Genomic DNA, 17,467 nt, shown 5'->3' with positions numbered 1-17,467 from the left:
GATACAATAGTTCACCCCACTCGCCTCTCAGCTATGCCTCCTGCACCCCCCAGGTCAAACCCAAAGTCAGAGTCCTCCCATTTGGAAGTGACAGATGCTGAGGGGAGTAAAGCAGTGTGGTGGGAGAGGGGAGAAAAGACTGGGAGAGGGAAGTCTAGGACTAGAGACGGGGAGTGGTATTAATACTACAGCAGGAAGAAGTGAAGGGAAGCTTTGCTGCAGGCAAAGATGCAACTTGGGGTTTTCGTTCCTTTGTCTTCATATGTGAGTCTGGTCCACCTGCTCACATAAGCAGCTATTTGCTGGTAAGTGTCCTCATTAGGAGGCAGTGAAAATTGACAGGACTTCCCCTTTGAAACCCCTACAGATCTCAGAAACCCCAAAGTCTGCTTCTCTGATCACATAGTCTCCTCGAATGATCTGATTTTAGGAATATCCGTTATCGTGACTAACAGTGAAATAGATCATTGTATGCCGTCGGGACCTGCCCTCTCTCCTGTAACCAGGTTGTGGAACAGCAAGGAAGCTGCTGGTTGTATTTTCTTCATTATTCAGTGGGGAGAACTGAGATTCAGAGGAGTCAGGGAGTTTATCTGCCCAAGATCACACAGTAGAAGGAGGGCAGGGTTTCACACTCAGCTCTCTGTGACTCTTAAAGCAAATTTACGACACACATCATTTCTTGGGGTTGTGATATTTCCCCTCTGCTATCTTATCTTTCTTGACTAATTTTCATTAAGATCATTAGCATGCTCTTGAGCTTGTAGCTGAAATTTATCTATATCAAATTAAAAATCAGACTTTAAAAAGAGAATCCAAAGGCTGGGTGTTCATCACTCTATAGTTTTTAATTCGTGGTGCTTGGTGGCGATTTGTTTTCAGCCAGAGGACAGCCCTTTGGAGAAGAACATTATTCGAGGACGTTCCTAAGTGGGTAATGGTCACTGTCTGGTCGGAGCGCAGGCCAAGTTCTTGCTCTGCTCACGTGTTAAATATCCAAGTGGCGCTGCTCTGAGAGTGGGGGTTATTTATAGTGGGTCTAATTCTGACTGTCCTTGCCCTGGAAGGAAGCGTTGTCCCCAGGGCTGGGAGCCTGGCTAACAAACTCCTGAGCTCAGGCAGAAGAAGGTGGCATCCTGCTCTCCTAGTTGGTTGGAAACCTTTATGTTAGTCATCTGGTTGACTATGGGTACAGAAGAATACTACAGGGACAAATGGAATCTCACCAAATGGGCCAAAATGAATTCTCTTTTGGACTCGAGCATTAAAATTCTTATTTCATTTTCAAATGTGTGTCCTTTGAACGTATTTACACAGGGAATAAGCGCTATCAGAGAAAACATTCATTGAAATGCCCCCAAAGAGCAGGGAATGCATTATATTTTTGTTTGTTTTTATTATTTTATTTCTTTAGGGCTTATAGCAATTGTGGGACCCCTTTGTGAGAGGTCAGAGGGAATATGGAAATATCTAAATGCAGATCTGATTTCAGGATGTTAAAGCCGTTATTTAACCTTTGGAGAGTTTCTTCTTTTAGAAAATGGAAACGATGATCATAATACCCATGTTGAGAGATTAAATAGGCTGTAGAAGCCCAGAGCTCAGGCTCTCATTCAATATTGACCATTATTATCCATTTGCAAGTAAACCACTTAAAAACTGTGCTGCCTATTTTTACAACTTAATAATTATTATTATAATAATTTAGGCAATAATAAAAATCTAATAATTTAGGCAATCCTTTTAATCTTTACTGAAATTATAGAGGGGTTCGTAAGAAGGTGTATTCAGGTCTTCTAAGGCTTCCCTGGTGGTAATTCAATGTGTTTTGAAGATTTGCCTGCAGATTTGGGGCCAAACCCTAAGAAACAAATCGCTTTTTTGTTACAAATGTGTGCGCATGAGTGGGCGATTTTTTCGTGCCAATTCTCAGCCACAGGCTGCACGGTTTCCTTTCTGCTCTAGCCACTTTCCCTCAGTAAGTTTTACTCTTTAAATTTGGCTGCTTCTCCCAGTTAAAGTTCACTCTTCTCTGATGTCTGGCCAAGGAGCCTGCGTACAAGCAAACTGAGAATATTTTAACCGTTTTCTGCATTCCTCTCGTTTAGGTTTGCTGAGGTCACATTTCAGAATCACCACCTGATGGTTTTCTCCGTCTTCTGTTGATCATGTTGGATAAAGACAGGCTGTTTAAAGAACACTCTCGGTCTGAGGGGTGTCCTTTCTCTGCATTGTGAAGGGCAAGGCTCCAAAGTTGGGGCACCGACAGTCTGGCGCCGGGATTCATGAAGCTCTAAATGGTGAATATTCAGGAAAGAAATGTATTTGTGCCCTTTGATCCAGAGCCGGCTGCCAGGGGTGCTGGCTGGGAAGGGAAAGAAAATGTATTGGCTGACAACTTGGGTTTTAAGAATGTTAGAAATAATGATTGTCTCCTTAGGAGTTGAACTTTCTTGCTGCTGACTCGTGGTTTGATTATAAACCGAGTGAGTATTTGGCAGAAACTAAGTATATTTGGTTAAAAAAAAAAACCTTCAAAACACAAAAAAAGATGTCCAATTACTGGATACCTCCTAGAGCCATGTAGTTAAATTAAACTGTGTTTTTTTTTCCAGAAATACCTAGAGCAACTCTATCTTCCAATAATAGATAGCTCTTCGTCCACATGGCTATGTCTGAATTCCCAGAGAAAACAGTAGGACTGTCTCTTATCAGAAAGCAGCCTTTTTTCTTTCTTTCTGAACACCAGTGTGAAAGGCAAGTGTGAGTTCTTATTCAGAGGTAGAGATGTTTCAAAATCAGTTGCTTACCACAAACAGGCAATGTCGATGAAATAATGAGATTTTATTTACCATAGAAAATGTTTGTTAAGGTACAGTTTGCCTGGTCTCTTAGTTTACTGAGAAGTGGTTCAAAATAGTCGCAGTTTCTGTGTAGGTCTGATAAGGATTAAATAATTGTACTTCCAGCGTAAAGGGCAATCTAGAGAATTTCTTTCGTTAATGTTTCTCTCTAAAATTGAAAGCTGGAGCAACATGCCTGAAAACATGGATTTGGTCTTTGAATGATGTCTGAGATGTCTTTTACCTATACAGCTCAATTCTAATTCCAATGGGAAAATTCAGGATCTGTGGTTCAGAATTTGCCTTCTCTCTGGGAACAGGAGCTTTAAAACTTTTTAAATTTTATTTGTTACTTGACAAGTAATAGCTGTTTTGTGGGTTGACGAATGAAGATCCATTTTAACTGTATATTCCTGTGCTTAGAATTTAATGAAGCTTCTGCAATTCTCTGGTTGTTCCCGAGAAACAGGCCTTAGCTCCCTTCTTTTCACAGAACCATATGTTGTCATGGCATCCGTGGCTAAATTCAAATCCGAGAGCAGACCTCTCACGTTGGTGTTATTAGATGGTATATGCTCCAGTATTTGATATGGGGGATGCTGACCCGCAAAGGGCTTTTCGTTAGTTCCCAAAATGGAGGATGGGAAGCCAAGTTGCTTTCCTAAGAACAAAGGAAAACTCAATGCCATGGGAAGGCCGACTTGAGTAGAAATAGATTTTCTTTTCCAGAAAGGGAGAGCATTTAAAAACAGAATTTAACAAAGTAGCAAAGAGTTACAGGGGAACAATTTGAGGCTTTAAGATAATGTAACAATGGTACTTTCTCCAGTAGAAAACTATGCATCCATTAAACAGAAAGAGTTAGGGCTATGCATATTGAAGTGGAAAGGTGCTTTGATTTGCTATCAAGTGGAAAAGTAGAGGAGAAAGTTGTAAAAAATTATACTATACTTGGTGTGATCTTTATTAAAAAACAATACATGCAAGTTTATATATAAATAGATAGGTAGAATGATACCACTATTTGATTTAGGCTTGGCTGCATATACCCAAAAACTCAGAATCATAGTGGTTTACTAAGGTAGAAACTTAGTTTTCTTTTGTGGAAAAGAAATCAAAGTTAATGTGGTAGCTCCATGGTCATCAGGAAACCAGGTTCTTCTGTGTGTTTGCTCCACCATTCTAGTATGTGGCTTCCCACCTAAAGGTTACCTCATGGTCCAAGATGGCTGCTGGAGCTCCATGCATCATGTCTCTTATAGGCTAGAAAAAGGAGGAAAGGCAGAAGGGCAAAATAATCTTGTCCCCTTCCACTTTAAGAAGCTTTCCAGTATTTAGTCACCTGGCTTCACCTAGAAGCCTAGAAAATACAGTCTCTCGGGTGGCACAATGTCCAGGATTTTGTTACTATCCAGTAAGAAGAGAGTGGTGATTGGGAGGCAAGTTGCAAGTACTGCTGCCAAGTGGCAACCTCTGCACTAGGAATGGAGAGGAGAAGGAAGACTTTCATTTTCTTTTTTATACACTCTGTATTGTTGATTGTTTTAAATGAGCATTTTTTACTTAAACAGTGAAAAAAACAGAAAGAAAAATTAAGAAATGCGTATTTTAAAGAAGAAATAAAAATAAAAGGGGAGACGTGGTAACCCATCAGTCCAAGGTTCGCGGCATAACAGAAATGATAGTTCTCTGTCTTCTTGGACGTGCCCTTTAATGTGAAAGCATCTTTGCATCTTGAACAGATCCTGTCTCATGACCCAGTGCTGATCCCTGAACAGGGTCAGAGACAGAATGTTTACTCAGTTTCGATTTCATAGTTTTCTTATCTGTATTGAAACTGTTTGCAGAGATGGAATTCGACTCACAAGTACTAATTCTTAGCTGCCATTTAGCCTCCTAATCGCTACATGCTAAAGGCCTTGGGGTGTTCAAGGCTGGAGACAGAATTATAATAATCAGACTAAAAGAGACTGATGCGTTAGTGAGGTAGTATAGTCTAGTGGACGGGAATGTGGGTTCTTGAATCAGAGTGGCTCTTTAATTCTACTGTTAATATTCTAAACCTCAATTTCTCACTTCCAAAATGATAACAATAATAGTTCCTCTCTGGTTCATGGACCTGCCGTAAGAATTTAAGAAGATCGTGTGATCAGGTGACTGGCCATCAGTAAACGCTCAAGATGGTGGTGTTTTTGTTGCTGGTACACCATGTGCTAGGCATTCCATAATTATTTCGAATTTTATGCCCCCTCCCCACAAGTCTATAAGGGTGATACTTATTTTTTTTATAACAGCTTTATTGAGATATAATTCACATACCATAGAATTCAACCTTTTAAAAGTGTACAATTCAGTGGTTTTTAGCATATTCACAGGGTTGTGTAACCATTACCACAATCCAAGTTTAGCACATTTTCATCATTCCATAAAGAAATCTCTTACCCATTAGCAGACACTCCCATTTTTCCCCTCCCCTCAATCCCTGGAAAGTACTAATTCACTTTCTGTTTCTATGGATTTGCCTCTTTTGGACATTTCGTTTAAATAGAATCAGACAATATGTGGTCTTTTGTGTCTGGCTTCTTTCACTTAGCATAATGTTTTCAAGGTTCATCCGTGTTGTAGCATGTATCAGAACTTCATTCCTTTTTATGGCCAAATAATATTCCATTATATAAATATACCACATTTTGTTTATTCATTATTCATCAATTGATGGACATTTGGGTTGTTTCTACCTTTTGACTATTGTGAATAATGTTGCTATGAACATTTGTGCCCGAGTTTTTGTGTGGACATATGTTTTAATTTCTCCTGGGTATTCACTTTGTTGTCTTTCTTGGAGGAGACCAGTTCATTTTGGTAGATGCAGAGTGGCCTCAGTCGTCTTAACAACTGCATAGTCTTCTGTGACATTCTCATTTTATTTCACCAGTCCCCTCATGATGGATATTCTAGTCATTTCCAATCTGTTACTGTTACAAATAATGCTACATGAATGGTCTTGCATGCCCATTATTTCACAGATATAAGAGTATAAGGTAAGCTAAATTCCTACAAGTGGAATTTCTGGGTCAAAGGATATGTCAATTTTGGGGAAAGATCTTGCCAAATTGCCCTCCATGGAAGTTGTGCAAACTACACTCCCTTCTGTTATGAACACTCTGAGGAAACATTTCTGTCTGGACCTAGTATAAAGAATAGTTGTGACTTTCCTCAGTAATTGGTTTGTTTTTATCTTATGGAGAATGTGACTCATAATTCATCAAGTTTGTATTGTGTTACTTGCTTAGAGCCAAATTTGTGGTTCACCATTAATAGGTATATGAAATTGTATTATGGATTTTTATGTCCACGTCTCCATTTTTGCCCATCTCGTGGTACTGGAAAAACCAATTACATTGGATCTTAAAACTCTCATTCGGATGAGTCTTGAGTCAACTTCAATTCCAGTTGTAGGACCTCAGAGCTGCAAAGGCTGCAACTGCCATAGAACCTGGTTGCTAAGCCAGGGAAGCTTTGAAATTTTGGGTGAGTTTGAGTAAAATCTATTATAGATAGAACACTTGAGGATAAATTGATATTACAGGTAAAAGAAATCACCAGCTTTGCTTCATTTCATAATGAACCGGAGTGAGAGTGCCATTTCAGGGTCTTAAATATTCAACAGCTTCCTACACAGCTTCTCTCTGGCCTAGAAGACAAGGAAGATGCCTCCACATATGATAACTGAAGACAACGTCTTGGGGGGGGTTGGGTTCCAATTAGTTTCTAGTGGAAAAGCTCCCATTTTCTTTGAATCCTTTGTAAAACCAAAGGCCTTTCCAGTAAAATTTTTGTAGAGGCAAGTTTCCAAGAAAGCAAAAGAAGGAATTTATATGAATGCTACTGGCTTTACTGACAATTTTATTTATTCCTTAAGTCAGGCGTTCATTCATTCATTTCTTCACTCCGTTTGGGAACTGTTTTGTTGGGTGCTCTCCGTGATCTAATTACTATAATTAGAGTGGTGAATAACACAGGCACTGCCCCCACAGAACTTACAGTCTAGAGAGAGAGAATTAGACAAACAATTGTCATAGAGTATAGTTTATGTATCATGGTGGAAGGTCAGGTGCTCTGCGTGTACATAAGAAGGGGACAATTCATTTATTTAGCAATTATTTATTTATTTATTTTTGTGAGGAAGATCAGCCCTGAGCTAACATCCATGCCAATCCTCCTCCTTTTTTGCTGAGGAAGACCGGCCGTGAGCTAACATCTATTGCCAATCGTCCTCCTTTTTTTTTTTTTCCCTTTTTCTCCCCAAAGCCCCAGTACATAGATGTATGTCGTAGTTGCACATCCTTCTAGTTGCTGTATGTGGGACACGGCCTCAGCATGGCCGGAGAAGCGGTGCGTCGGTGCGCGCCCGGGATCCGAACCTGGGCCGCCAGTAGCGGAGCAGACGCACTTAACCGCTAAGCCACAGGCTGGCCCTTAGCAATTATTTATTGAATCCCTGCAATGTGGCAATCATTGTGCTAGAGCTGAGGATAAAGACATGAAAAATATAGACAAATATCCTCCGATCGTGGAGGTTGCATTCTAGTAAGAATGTCTGTCATTTATTCAAGGTTTATTATGTGCCAGGCATTGTTCCAGGTTGCTTTAAATATAGTAACTCATTGAATCTTCTCGTAAGTCCAGTGAGGTAGGTACTGTTACAATTATCCCATGAAATACAGAGAGGTTAATAACTCGCCCAAGGCCACACAGCGTGTACATTTTGGAATCAACATTTGAGTTTAGGCAGGTTGGCTTTTGAGGCTGTGCTCCTGACTTCTGTTGTGGATGCTTCTTTGTATGGTCTGTATGTATATTGGCTTTAGGGTGGTAGGAGAAACGCATTAACGAAGGTTTCCTAGAGGAAGTAACATGACACATGGAAGATAAGGAGCCAGGTTGAAGGGTGTGCAATGGGAAGATTGTTCCACGTAGAGGCATTACACCCAGCTGCAAGAAAGAAGGAGGAGATGGTTTCGGCAAAGAAAGGAGCCTGGTGGTGTGGCAGGCTGTAGGCGGGTGTGTGCCTAGCTTGGCAGAAATTCTAAGTCACATGCGGACTTGAGACCTTATGTGTATTTCTTTTCCTACGATTAATCCTCACCGTGCCACTGTTTCTCATTTTCCATATCTTGGTTGGCAATGACTTTCCTGGCTAGTCTCAAATATGGGCAAGACGCCAGGAGGCTCAGAGACCTGTGGTCTGGGTGGCATTACCTCAGCCTTTGTCCAGACCTACCGGCCCAGAACTAATTGCTGCCACCTGACTTCAAAAATTCTTTGAAGTTTTGAGCATCTTGTCCTGGGACTAGGGGCATGTCTCGGCTTGTTGGGATCTGTGTCTCTGAAGACCCTGAAGTATTCTACCACGTTAACAGAAATGTTCGGTCATCTTGATGTTTGCTTTCCAACATGACAAATACTTGGTTTTACTGCATTTTAAAACACATTGAGTGTACATTGCTTAATCAAATAAACTTAACTTTGATCAATTAGTACTTTTAAATCTGAGACAGACTTTAATTTTGAGAAGACTCTTCTTTATCTGATGCCTTTTTTTCTCAACCTTGACACTATTGACATCTTGGGACAGATAATTCTTTGTAGTGGGGGCCTATCCTGTGCTTTTTAGAATGTTTCGCATCTTCCTTGGTCTCTACTCATTAGACACTGGTAGCATCTCCCCAAGACGTTATGTCTCTAGATGTTATTAAATGTCCCCTGGGGGGCAAACTCGCCCCCGGTTGAGAGCTACTGATGGAACCATACAGGAATATTGTTCATCATCTACAGTCCTCTGTCGTTCAGATGTAGATTGGTTTTGTGATCTGGATGATATATAGTAAAAGGCCATTTCACAGCATTTTAATAATCTGAGATTTAGACTTTTTTTCTAACCTGTTATAATTAAATTAATATGAGTAGTAATAAAATAATAAAACATGCAATTAGAAAAAGAATATATAAAGAACAAAATACTAACTAGCCTTTATTGGCCACTTACTAAGTGTTGGGTGCCTTACACACCAACCTGTGTGGTATGTACTATTTCACCATTTAACAGATGAAAACACTGAAGCTCAGAGGGGTACGTCATTTGCTCAAAGTCAGACTGATTGTATTTTTATTAACCTTGATTTTATCCCAGGCTTCCCATTTTCAGAGCTTGGGGTGTACCTCTCTTAATATTAAATTTGTGATATAACAAACAATATTTTTATTTTTTGGTCATTTTTTATTACTTGTTTTATTCCACGAGATAAATTATTACTTTTTTCTAAAGAAATGTTAAAATGAAAAGATTAAAATTACATTTTTTGATTGATTTTTTAATTTGGTCATTGAGCTCAGAAGTCTCTGAGCCTTAGTTTTTTCATCTGTATAAAGGGGACATTAATAGGTCCTAGCTCGCATAGCTTGGATGACACTTACAGGAGAAAATGCTTGTGAAATACTTAGTTACATGCCTATTGTGTCATCAGCACTCAGTGAAGGTTGATGAGGACGATGTTACAAATGTGTTGAAGGTGTTTAATACCACTCATCCTTAAACAAAACCAAAAAAAACAAAAAAACAAAAAACCAACAACCCAAATCAAAAACAACCAATCAGCCAACCTTGCAGGCGCTGTTGATTTTGCATCTCTTCACAACAAGAATAATTTTTCAAAATATGTTTCTTTGTTGCAAATTCTGCTCCTGTTTCCTGTGTGGCCACCCAGATTTCCTTGTCTTGAATTCTTGGCTTAGAATTTTTTACAGCATGACTGTTCTTCTTCAGCCTTCTGCCCTTTTCTGGCAACATCTGTCCCTCGTGGGGTTTTTTTAAAGAGTGGTTTCTCAACCATGGAATGCGTTTCTCTCTTTTTCTTTGAGAGTGACATTCTAATTTCTATACTGAGCCCTCTCACGGAATGACTTTTACTCAACGTTGCCCCAATAGCGGGAAGGTGTGGAGGACTGAGCCTCACTGAAATGTTTCCTTCTCAAATCATTACTGGGACTGAGCTTCAGAGTAGGCATTTTTAACGAAAACTCCCTAATTTGGGATCCTTTTGTTTTTTTGCCACAGCAGATAGATGCCTTTCCAGTTTGGTTAGAGCCTGTTTCTAATTATAGGAATGTATTTGTTTTGACGACTACAGGGAAATATAGTCATCTAGAGATTCTGTGGTTTTAGAACAAAACCCATTGATGTTTAAAAACACTGATGTGACAAATGGCCACTGGAACCTTTCTCCATGGTATAGAATTTAGCATTTTGTGGAATGCACTTTTTAAGGAAAATGTGGTTATATAATCATTTCTTTTAAAAGAATGCCTCTCAATATAATTTGAATGTGTGTACTCTACATACCTTGGGCTTTTTTTTTTTTATATGCTCTTATATAAAGATATTAAGGCTTGTTTGGAAATGTCAGGTCCATCCTGAGGCACTTTGATATCCAAGGGCATCATCTGTGAAGTTCTGGAAATCTCATGTGTTCTGAGTCTGGCTTTTTCCCATTCATTTATTTGTTCATTCATTTATTTATTCTTTCAGTCATTCAAAAAGAAAGGAAATGAGAACTTAATGCTCTCCTGGGCTTTTGAGGATTCAAGGTGATTCACATAAAATATGGTTTTTTTACATTCTAGAGAGGAAGGCAAAACATAAATATGCAGATAAATCAATGAGCAAGATCATTTCAGATATTGATTTTAAGTTAGTGTGGGGGGTTGGAGAGTACTTATTTGGTAGACGGGAAGGTGTCTCTGAAGAGGTGACATCATGGTCGATTGTGTGTGCCTTGCTGGCCTCACTTCCGTGACCTTTACTCTAAAACTTTATTGTCCTGATCTCCCCTGACTCTGGGCTTGTGAGATTGAACACATGTGAGATGAAGTATCAGCAAACTTGACACAAACAGAAGCTTATGAAAGCGTTTTATACAGAGGTTATAAAAAATATTTACCTTCTGCTTTCGGGATGAGTGAGTAGACATACCTCTCCCTGTTCCTCCTGCTGAGTACAACTGAAAACCCTGGACATTATATATAAATCAACCCAAGAAGACTGAAAAGTGGAGAGAAGTCAGACTGGCTAGGGGCCTTAGGTCCTGAGGGACAGCACAGTGGTTATTTCTCTGAATTTTCTTTTTGCCTCATGTATCCCAGACTTGGCACTAAAGAAGCCAGCAACCCGAATATGCCAATTGGTACAGACAAAAAAACCCCAACAGAAACACTTTTTCTGGCCAAAGGCCCAGGAGATGAGGCAGCCGAGCAACATCGAAAACTTTGAGAGAATAGCTGCTCTACATCTGCCAGACACCACAGAATAGACTGTGGCCCCACCCCCACCCATGCCAGCAAAGGCTGTTGAAGGGGCCTAGCCTTCCACCCTTGTGAGACTCTGTAGGTGAGTAAAATGTTTTCCTCTACCCTCTTAGGTGCTGTACCTTAGCATTGTGAATTAAAGTGACAACAAACAGCTTAACAGCAGAAAAGGCATGCAAATTTCACTGCTGTTTTTACGTGCATGGGGGCTTCACAGAAAAGAAGTGAAAATCCAAAGAAGTGGTTAGGCTCAGGGTCTCATATACCATTTTAACGAAGGATTATAAGTTGTGGAGAGGTGACAAGACGGGGGAAAGGGGATTTGAGTTCCTAGGGGTGGTAAATTGTGGGAAGGTGACTAGGAAGTGTATAGTGGATAAGAGTTGTTCAGCATGGTTTGTTTAACGCAGACTCCACTGGGTGTCATCTCAAGTCTTCCTGGTATGAGAGAGGGAAACACCTTTACAAATACAAGTTTATGTCGCCTTTAAAGGGAAATCTATGCCTTGCTTTTAGCCAGAAAGGGGGAGGGCAGAGAGCTCTTCCTCTGTCTGTTGCTCGGTTACCTTCAGTTCAAAATAATCCTTATGGTGAAGTAGCATATTTTTGGGGTGGTGTATTCTGATCCCCTTTAACTGTAACAAGGTGCTCCCCCCATCAAGGTGGTGTCTATGAAGGCCAGGTAGGGAGCCAAGACTTTCATCCCTGCTGGTCAGTAATTAGCGGCCCCACCATGGTGTCAGTGGAGACCACGTGGGGAGCCTGCACTCCCACCCTCACCCAGCAATAATGAGGTGCCGTCCGTCTTGCCACTGGGGTGGTGTCAGAGGAGGCCCAGTGGAGAGTCAGGATTTTCACCATTGCCCAGTGATGAGACCACCGCCACCGCAGCGTCGGTGGAGATAGATCACGTGAGGAGGCAGAACTCTCACCCCACCCAGCAGTCATGAAGGGCCCCCTCAGGTATCAACCATTTTCTGGTTACTCTCTCGGTCTCCTGCTTGCTCCGTGAGAACAAGCCACAGCTAATCTGCGGAGGATGTGGGATCCTGAGGGGCACAGCTGAGTCACCCCAGGCAAGTTCAAGACAGCCCGTGACTTGACTGCTCACGTGTGGATGTGCCCAGCTGTGATTAACACAACTGGGTCAGGTCAGCAGAACTGCCTCATCCACCATCACATTCATGAGAAGTGATAGATGGTTGTTGCTTTAAGCTACTAAACTTTGGGGTGATTTGTTATGCCACAGTAGCTAACTGATAGAGAAATTTTAACCATGTGAACAGCAAGGAGAGGAGAGTTGCAGCAAATCCTCTCATCCCTCATCAGAGAAGAATATAACATTTCAGAGGCTGGTGTGTCATGACTGAAGCAGAAAGTGGTGGCAGACAATGTTTGACAAGGAAGCAGGGGTCAGATTATTTAGGGCCAGGTTATGAAATTGGAACTTAGTCGTGGTGATTTTGGTTTGGTGATCACCCAAAGACTGCTTTGGAAGTCCCTTTGGAAGCCACAATGAGATCATTTCTTTTTTGACCTCACCAAATACTTACTGGGTGCATACTGCCAAGTGACCATGTTCCACAAATGCGGTCTGTAACTGTTACCGCCACATGCTAGGCGTGGTGCTGGGGGCTGGGAGACCTTGTGTTCTGTCTCCGCCACTAGAAAGTAAGCTCTGTGGTCTTGGCTTTATACACTGCCATGTCTTCAGTGCTTGGAAGAGGGCCCAGCAGGAAGTAGATGCTCAGTAAATATTTGCAAAATTAATGAGTAAATGAAGGAACCAAAATGTGTGTTGCCCTGGTTTGCGTGCACATCACCGCCTCGTTGGGTGGTATGAGCTGCTAATCTCTATGGAGTGAATCCCAGGCTATATAAGCCCTTTAAATGCACTAATTCATTCAGTCCTCACAACAGCCCTATAGGGGAGATAGTATTGTTAATTCATTTTAAAAGAACAGTAATATCTTGTATATACAGGCTTATATATACGATATATACATAACTGCCTATTCATTATGTTTAATAATATGTTTATATAAACTTAGATGTTTAATAGGCATGACAAACTCATTATATCCATCATCACATTCCACATGCTCCCTACAAATCCTGGTCTTCTTCCAGGCTTGCTTGCTCAGTTAATGGAAACTCCATCCTTCCACTTGCTCGAGCTAAAAATCTTGGAGTCATCCTCGACTCTTTCCTTACTCTCATGCTTACATCCAATCCCATCAGTGAATCTTGTTGGTTCTACTTTCAGAGTATATCCAGATTCTGACTGCTTCTCATCCCCTTCCCCACTTCCATCCTCGTCCAAGTCACCATCACCCCCTACGTGGTTTATTGCAACAGCCTCCTAGCTTGTTTCCCTGCTTCTGGCTTTAGATCCCTGCGGTCTATTTAACATAAATTGCCTTATAGTACTTCCATGCAGAACTCTTCATCTCACTTCCCATCTCGTTCAGAGAAAAAGCAAAAGTCTTACAATAAGACCTACCCGGTCTGACCCTCACTCACCACCACCACCATCCCTGAATTCTCTGGACTTCTCCTGGCCTCCATGTTCTTCCTTCTGCATGCCAGCCGTGTTTCTGTCTCAAGGCCCATTTATTTCTTGTGCCTGGAGCCCTCTTCCCTCATATATCTACATTACTTTCTTGTCTCTTTTGTCTCTTTCAAGCATTTGCTCAGATGTCACCTTGTCTGTGAGAACTTCCCTGATTACCCTATTTAAAATCAAAATACCCACCAGTAGCAGTTCCTATGCACTTTCCTCAGTTTATCTTCCTTCATGGTGCTTAACGTCATAGGACATATTATCTATGTGCTATAAGACACACACACGCACGTATGCTTGTATGTGTGTATATCTTGTTATCTTATCGATTGTCTCTAAGCCCAATGAAGGCAGCAGATTTTCTCCATTTTGTTTACAGCTGTAGCCCTAGTACCTAAATGGTGCCTGGCACATGGTAGACACCCAAGAAATGTTTGTTGAATGAATTAACGATCAATATCAGCTCCCCAATTTTTTGTTTGAGTCGAATGCTCATCCAGTAGTTAATATTCTCTGGCATTTCTTTAGGGTAGTTTTTTTTTCTATAAAGCTAGTTACAAATAGAAGCTAAATAAATGAATATAACTGCTTATGGCTTCTTTAGGCAATTCTGTTCCTCATTTCTCCTCTTCTACCTACTTCGTAGATCTGGAGAACAGAAGGGAGTTGGAGCAAGAAGGAAAAGGATACATAACTTTCTCTTTTAGCGTTGGCTCTCTCGACACTGGTCAACTCTGTCCTGACGAGGGAAAGGTTTTCTATGTGTGGCAAGAACAGTTCGTGGCAGTTACTGATTCCATGATAATTTTTCACAACAACATATTACTTGTTTGATCATGACTAAAATATGCATATTTGTATATTTATCAGTGAAGAATGTATAAATGAAGAAAGCAGCAAAATAAGGCTAAAACAGTAGGGAGGGGCCAGCTCTTTCAGTTTCTGGAATGTCTTGTTAAGACTTTGGTTTTTACCCTAAAGGCAACAGGCAACCACAGAAATGCTTTAAGCCGTGGATTGATGTGGTCAGATTAGTGTTTTAAAAATCACCAGATGTGCTGTAGAAATGGACTGCAACGTGGCAAGAATAAAGCAGAGATCTCTCTGAGACTCCGGAGATGGGGGCCTAGATTAGGGTGGCAGTCCCCAGAAAAGACACAAAGATGTTCCAGGTTCAGCTAGAAGGTAAAATACACAGGACTCGGTGATTGCTGGATTGTGCTCAAAGATAATTTTCAAAAACTGGTAAAGTCGTGATTGTTATACAAATGTAGGATGAACATGTTAAACATTCTGCTTAACTCATCACTAAATGAGAGAACAAAGCAGAATATTGTAACTAGTTCAGAGGGTAATCCGAAGAACCCACACGTTTATATATCTGCCATAGTGAAATGAATGTTTTAAAGGAGGCAAAACTAGCTTCATCGACAGTGGGAGAGGAAAGTCAATTGAACCTCTGCTGCGTGGGACAGAATTTGCGTTTTTATGGACTAGAATTATTTTGCATGTCTCTGACTTATCTACAATTTAGATTGCAGAATAGCTCCCGTGGAATCAGAAGCAGACAACTCTGGAATCGCATGTGCTAGAGAATGCGTAGTTTTCCATTAAAGCACAGATTTTTTCCCTATCATTGCGCATGCGCACGTGTGTGTGTGTGTGTGTGTGTGTGTGTGTGTGTGTGTGTGTATGAAGGGCAGTGGGGAAAGATGGAATAGAGCTCAAAATCTTCTTATATGAACAACTGAGCCCTATCTACAGAATGAATATATATATACTGGGGTAGAAATAGATTAGAAAGAGCAGGGATAACCTACTTTTTATACTTAACAATTTACTAATAGCATTTTCTATGGTATAAATATTCTTTTACAACATCATTTTTAATGATGGCAACTTCCAGTTTACAGATATGCCATAATTAATTAAACCAGTCCCCTGGAACATTTAGAGTGTTCCAGTTTTTATGTGGAAGAACCCTATTCCCATATGTTTGCATATTTTCTTAATTATTTCCTCAGGGGGTAGGTTTCTGGAAATAAAATTTCCAGGTCAAAGGGTAGGCATAATTCTGCCTCTAGAAAGGTTGTGCTAATTTACTTCACCCTCAGCAAAGGATTGACAGAGCTAATTTATTGCCTGGGGATGCTTTTTAAGTATTTTTAATCTTTATACAAATTTCATTTTATGATTAATTATCCCATTTCTGCTGGTATTTTTCTTTGCACTGAATTTAAAATGTACCTTGCTACCCACTGTGCAACCTTCTCTGAATTAGCATTTCTTTCCATATAAACGAAAGGTGTATGTATAAATGATAGGCATGGAATCATGTTGTTTGCTCATTAAAAATATTTTTTTCCTTCATAAAATACATAATTCTGAACCAGCTCATTATTTTGGCAAGTAGAGTTGCAGCCTATAAGTTATGAATCAAAGATGTCAGAGAATTCCTTTTTTATACTCTTCACCTATCACCTTCTGAAATCCCATAATGACAGAGTCATTCAAAGGACTAGAAAGTTATAACCATCTTGGTGTCAGAGATCATCCAGGTCAAAATTCTTAGATTGTGGAAGGAGAAATTTGTAGACAATGGCAGACAGGATGGAGGGGGAATTATCTGCTGGGCTCATTCCCAAGTCATGTTTCTCCTTGGTTAAAGTCTCTTCCCCTCTTCTTCCAGATTGCGTCATCTAGCACCATTTTCTGTGGCTGTTGGGTTGTCCTTGTATTGTAGCATTTCATCAAAGTTACAAAGGAGCCCGAGACTCTGGGAGGACTGCTGGTGACTCTGGCCATGCATCGGCCAAAATGGAGGGCCGGGTGCTTCTAGAGAAGTGACTAGTCAGCCCCAGGTAGCTGGCTGCACATGCCAGCAGGGAGCCAGTTAGCCAGGACATTCGTTTACTACCGCCGTAACTAATTAACGATAAGAGGCTGAAGATTAGAGAGGCAAGGAAGGCCAAGAAAAACTGAGAAGTTGCAAGAGATACTTCCAGTGTACAGTCATGTGTTGCTTAATGGGGGCATGTTCTGAGAAATGCATGGTTAGGCAATTTTGTCATTGTGTGAACATCATCAAGTGTACTTACACAAACCTAGAGGGTGTAGCCTACTACACACCTAGGCCATAGGCTACTAATCTTATGGGACCACTGTTGTATATGCAGTCTGTCGTCGACTGATACATGGTTATTCGGTGCATGACTGTAGTTAGAAATACTTGGCACGTTTGGGTTTCTAGATACTGGTTTCAGTCAAGGATACTGAATACTTTGTCACTTGAGAGAGAGTGTGGAATTATTTTAAAAGCAAACACTTCTTGCAAACTGCTGGGATACCTTGGAGTCCTGGACTAGGCTCTAAGACTCCAGTTGCAGAAATACTCCATTAAAAGCGATCACTGTCAGTAGGTGAACATTCGGTGCTGGGGAACTTCATATCATCAATGCAAATGTCACACTGAAATAGCTGGACTATAAAGTCCTTGTCCAGATGAAAAAGCATATGGTCACAACCAAATGTCTCTTTTTAGATTATGATAAGCGTGAAAATAAACTTCTTACAGATGGCTCGACCCTCAGCATAAGTTTGTGCATCTCTGAGTCCAGTTTTGCTGGGAAAATCCTGGGATAATGGTTAAGAGCTTGTTCTCCAGAGTCAGGCCATCTGAGGTTGGAATCCTGGCTTG

General features: G+C 40.7%; 1 protein-coding gene across 3 annotated transcripts in view; it reads left to right on the top strand.

Annotated features, from left to right (window-relative positions):
• Positions 1-17,467, top strand: part of DOK5 (docking protein 5) — a 158,806-nt gene that overhangs the window by 40,728 nt on the left and 100,611 nt on the right. The window contains exon 1 of one of the 3 annotated variants that reach the window (XM_058562442.1): positions 2,118-2,300. The exons of the other annotated variants lie outside the window; for them this stretch is intronic. Coding sequence (XP_058418425.1) covers positions 2,298-2,300 — 3 coding nt within the window. The 5' untranslated portion in view covers positions 2,118-2,297. Of the gene's footprint in view, positions 1-2,117; positions 2,301-17,467 lie in introns of those variants that run through there. 3 annotated transcript variants of the gene reach the window in all.

This window comes from Diceros bicornis, chromosome 19 (genome assembly GCF_020826845.1).
Source record: "Diceros bicornis minor isolate mBicDic1 chromosome 19, mDicBic1.mat.cur, whole genome shotgun sequence".
Lineage (NCBI taxonomy): Eukaryota > Metazoa > Chordata > Mammalia > Perissodactyla > Rhinocerotidae > Diceros > Diceros bicornis.
This window is presented reverse-complemented; position numbering and strand designations above follow the sequence as displayed.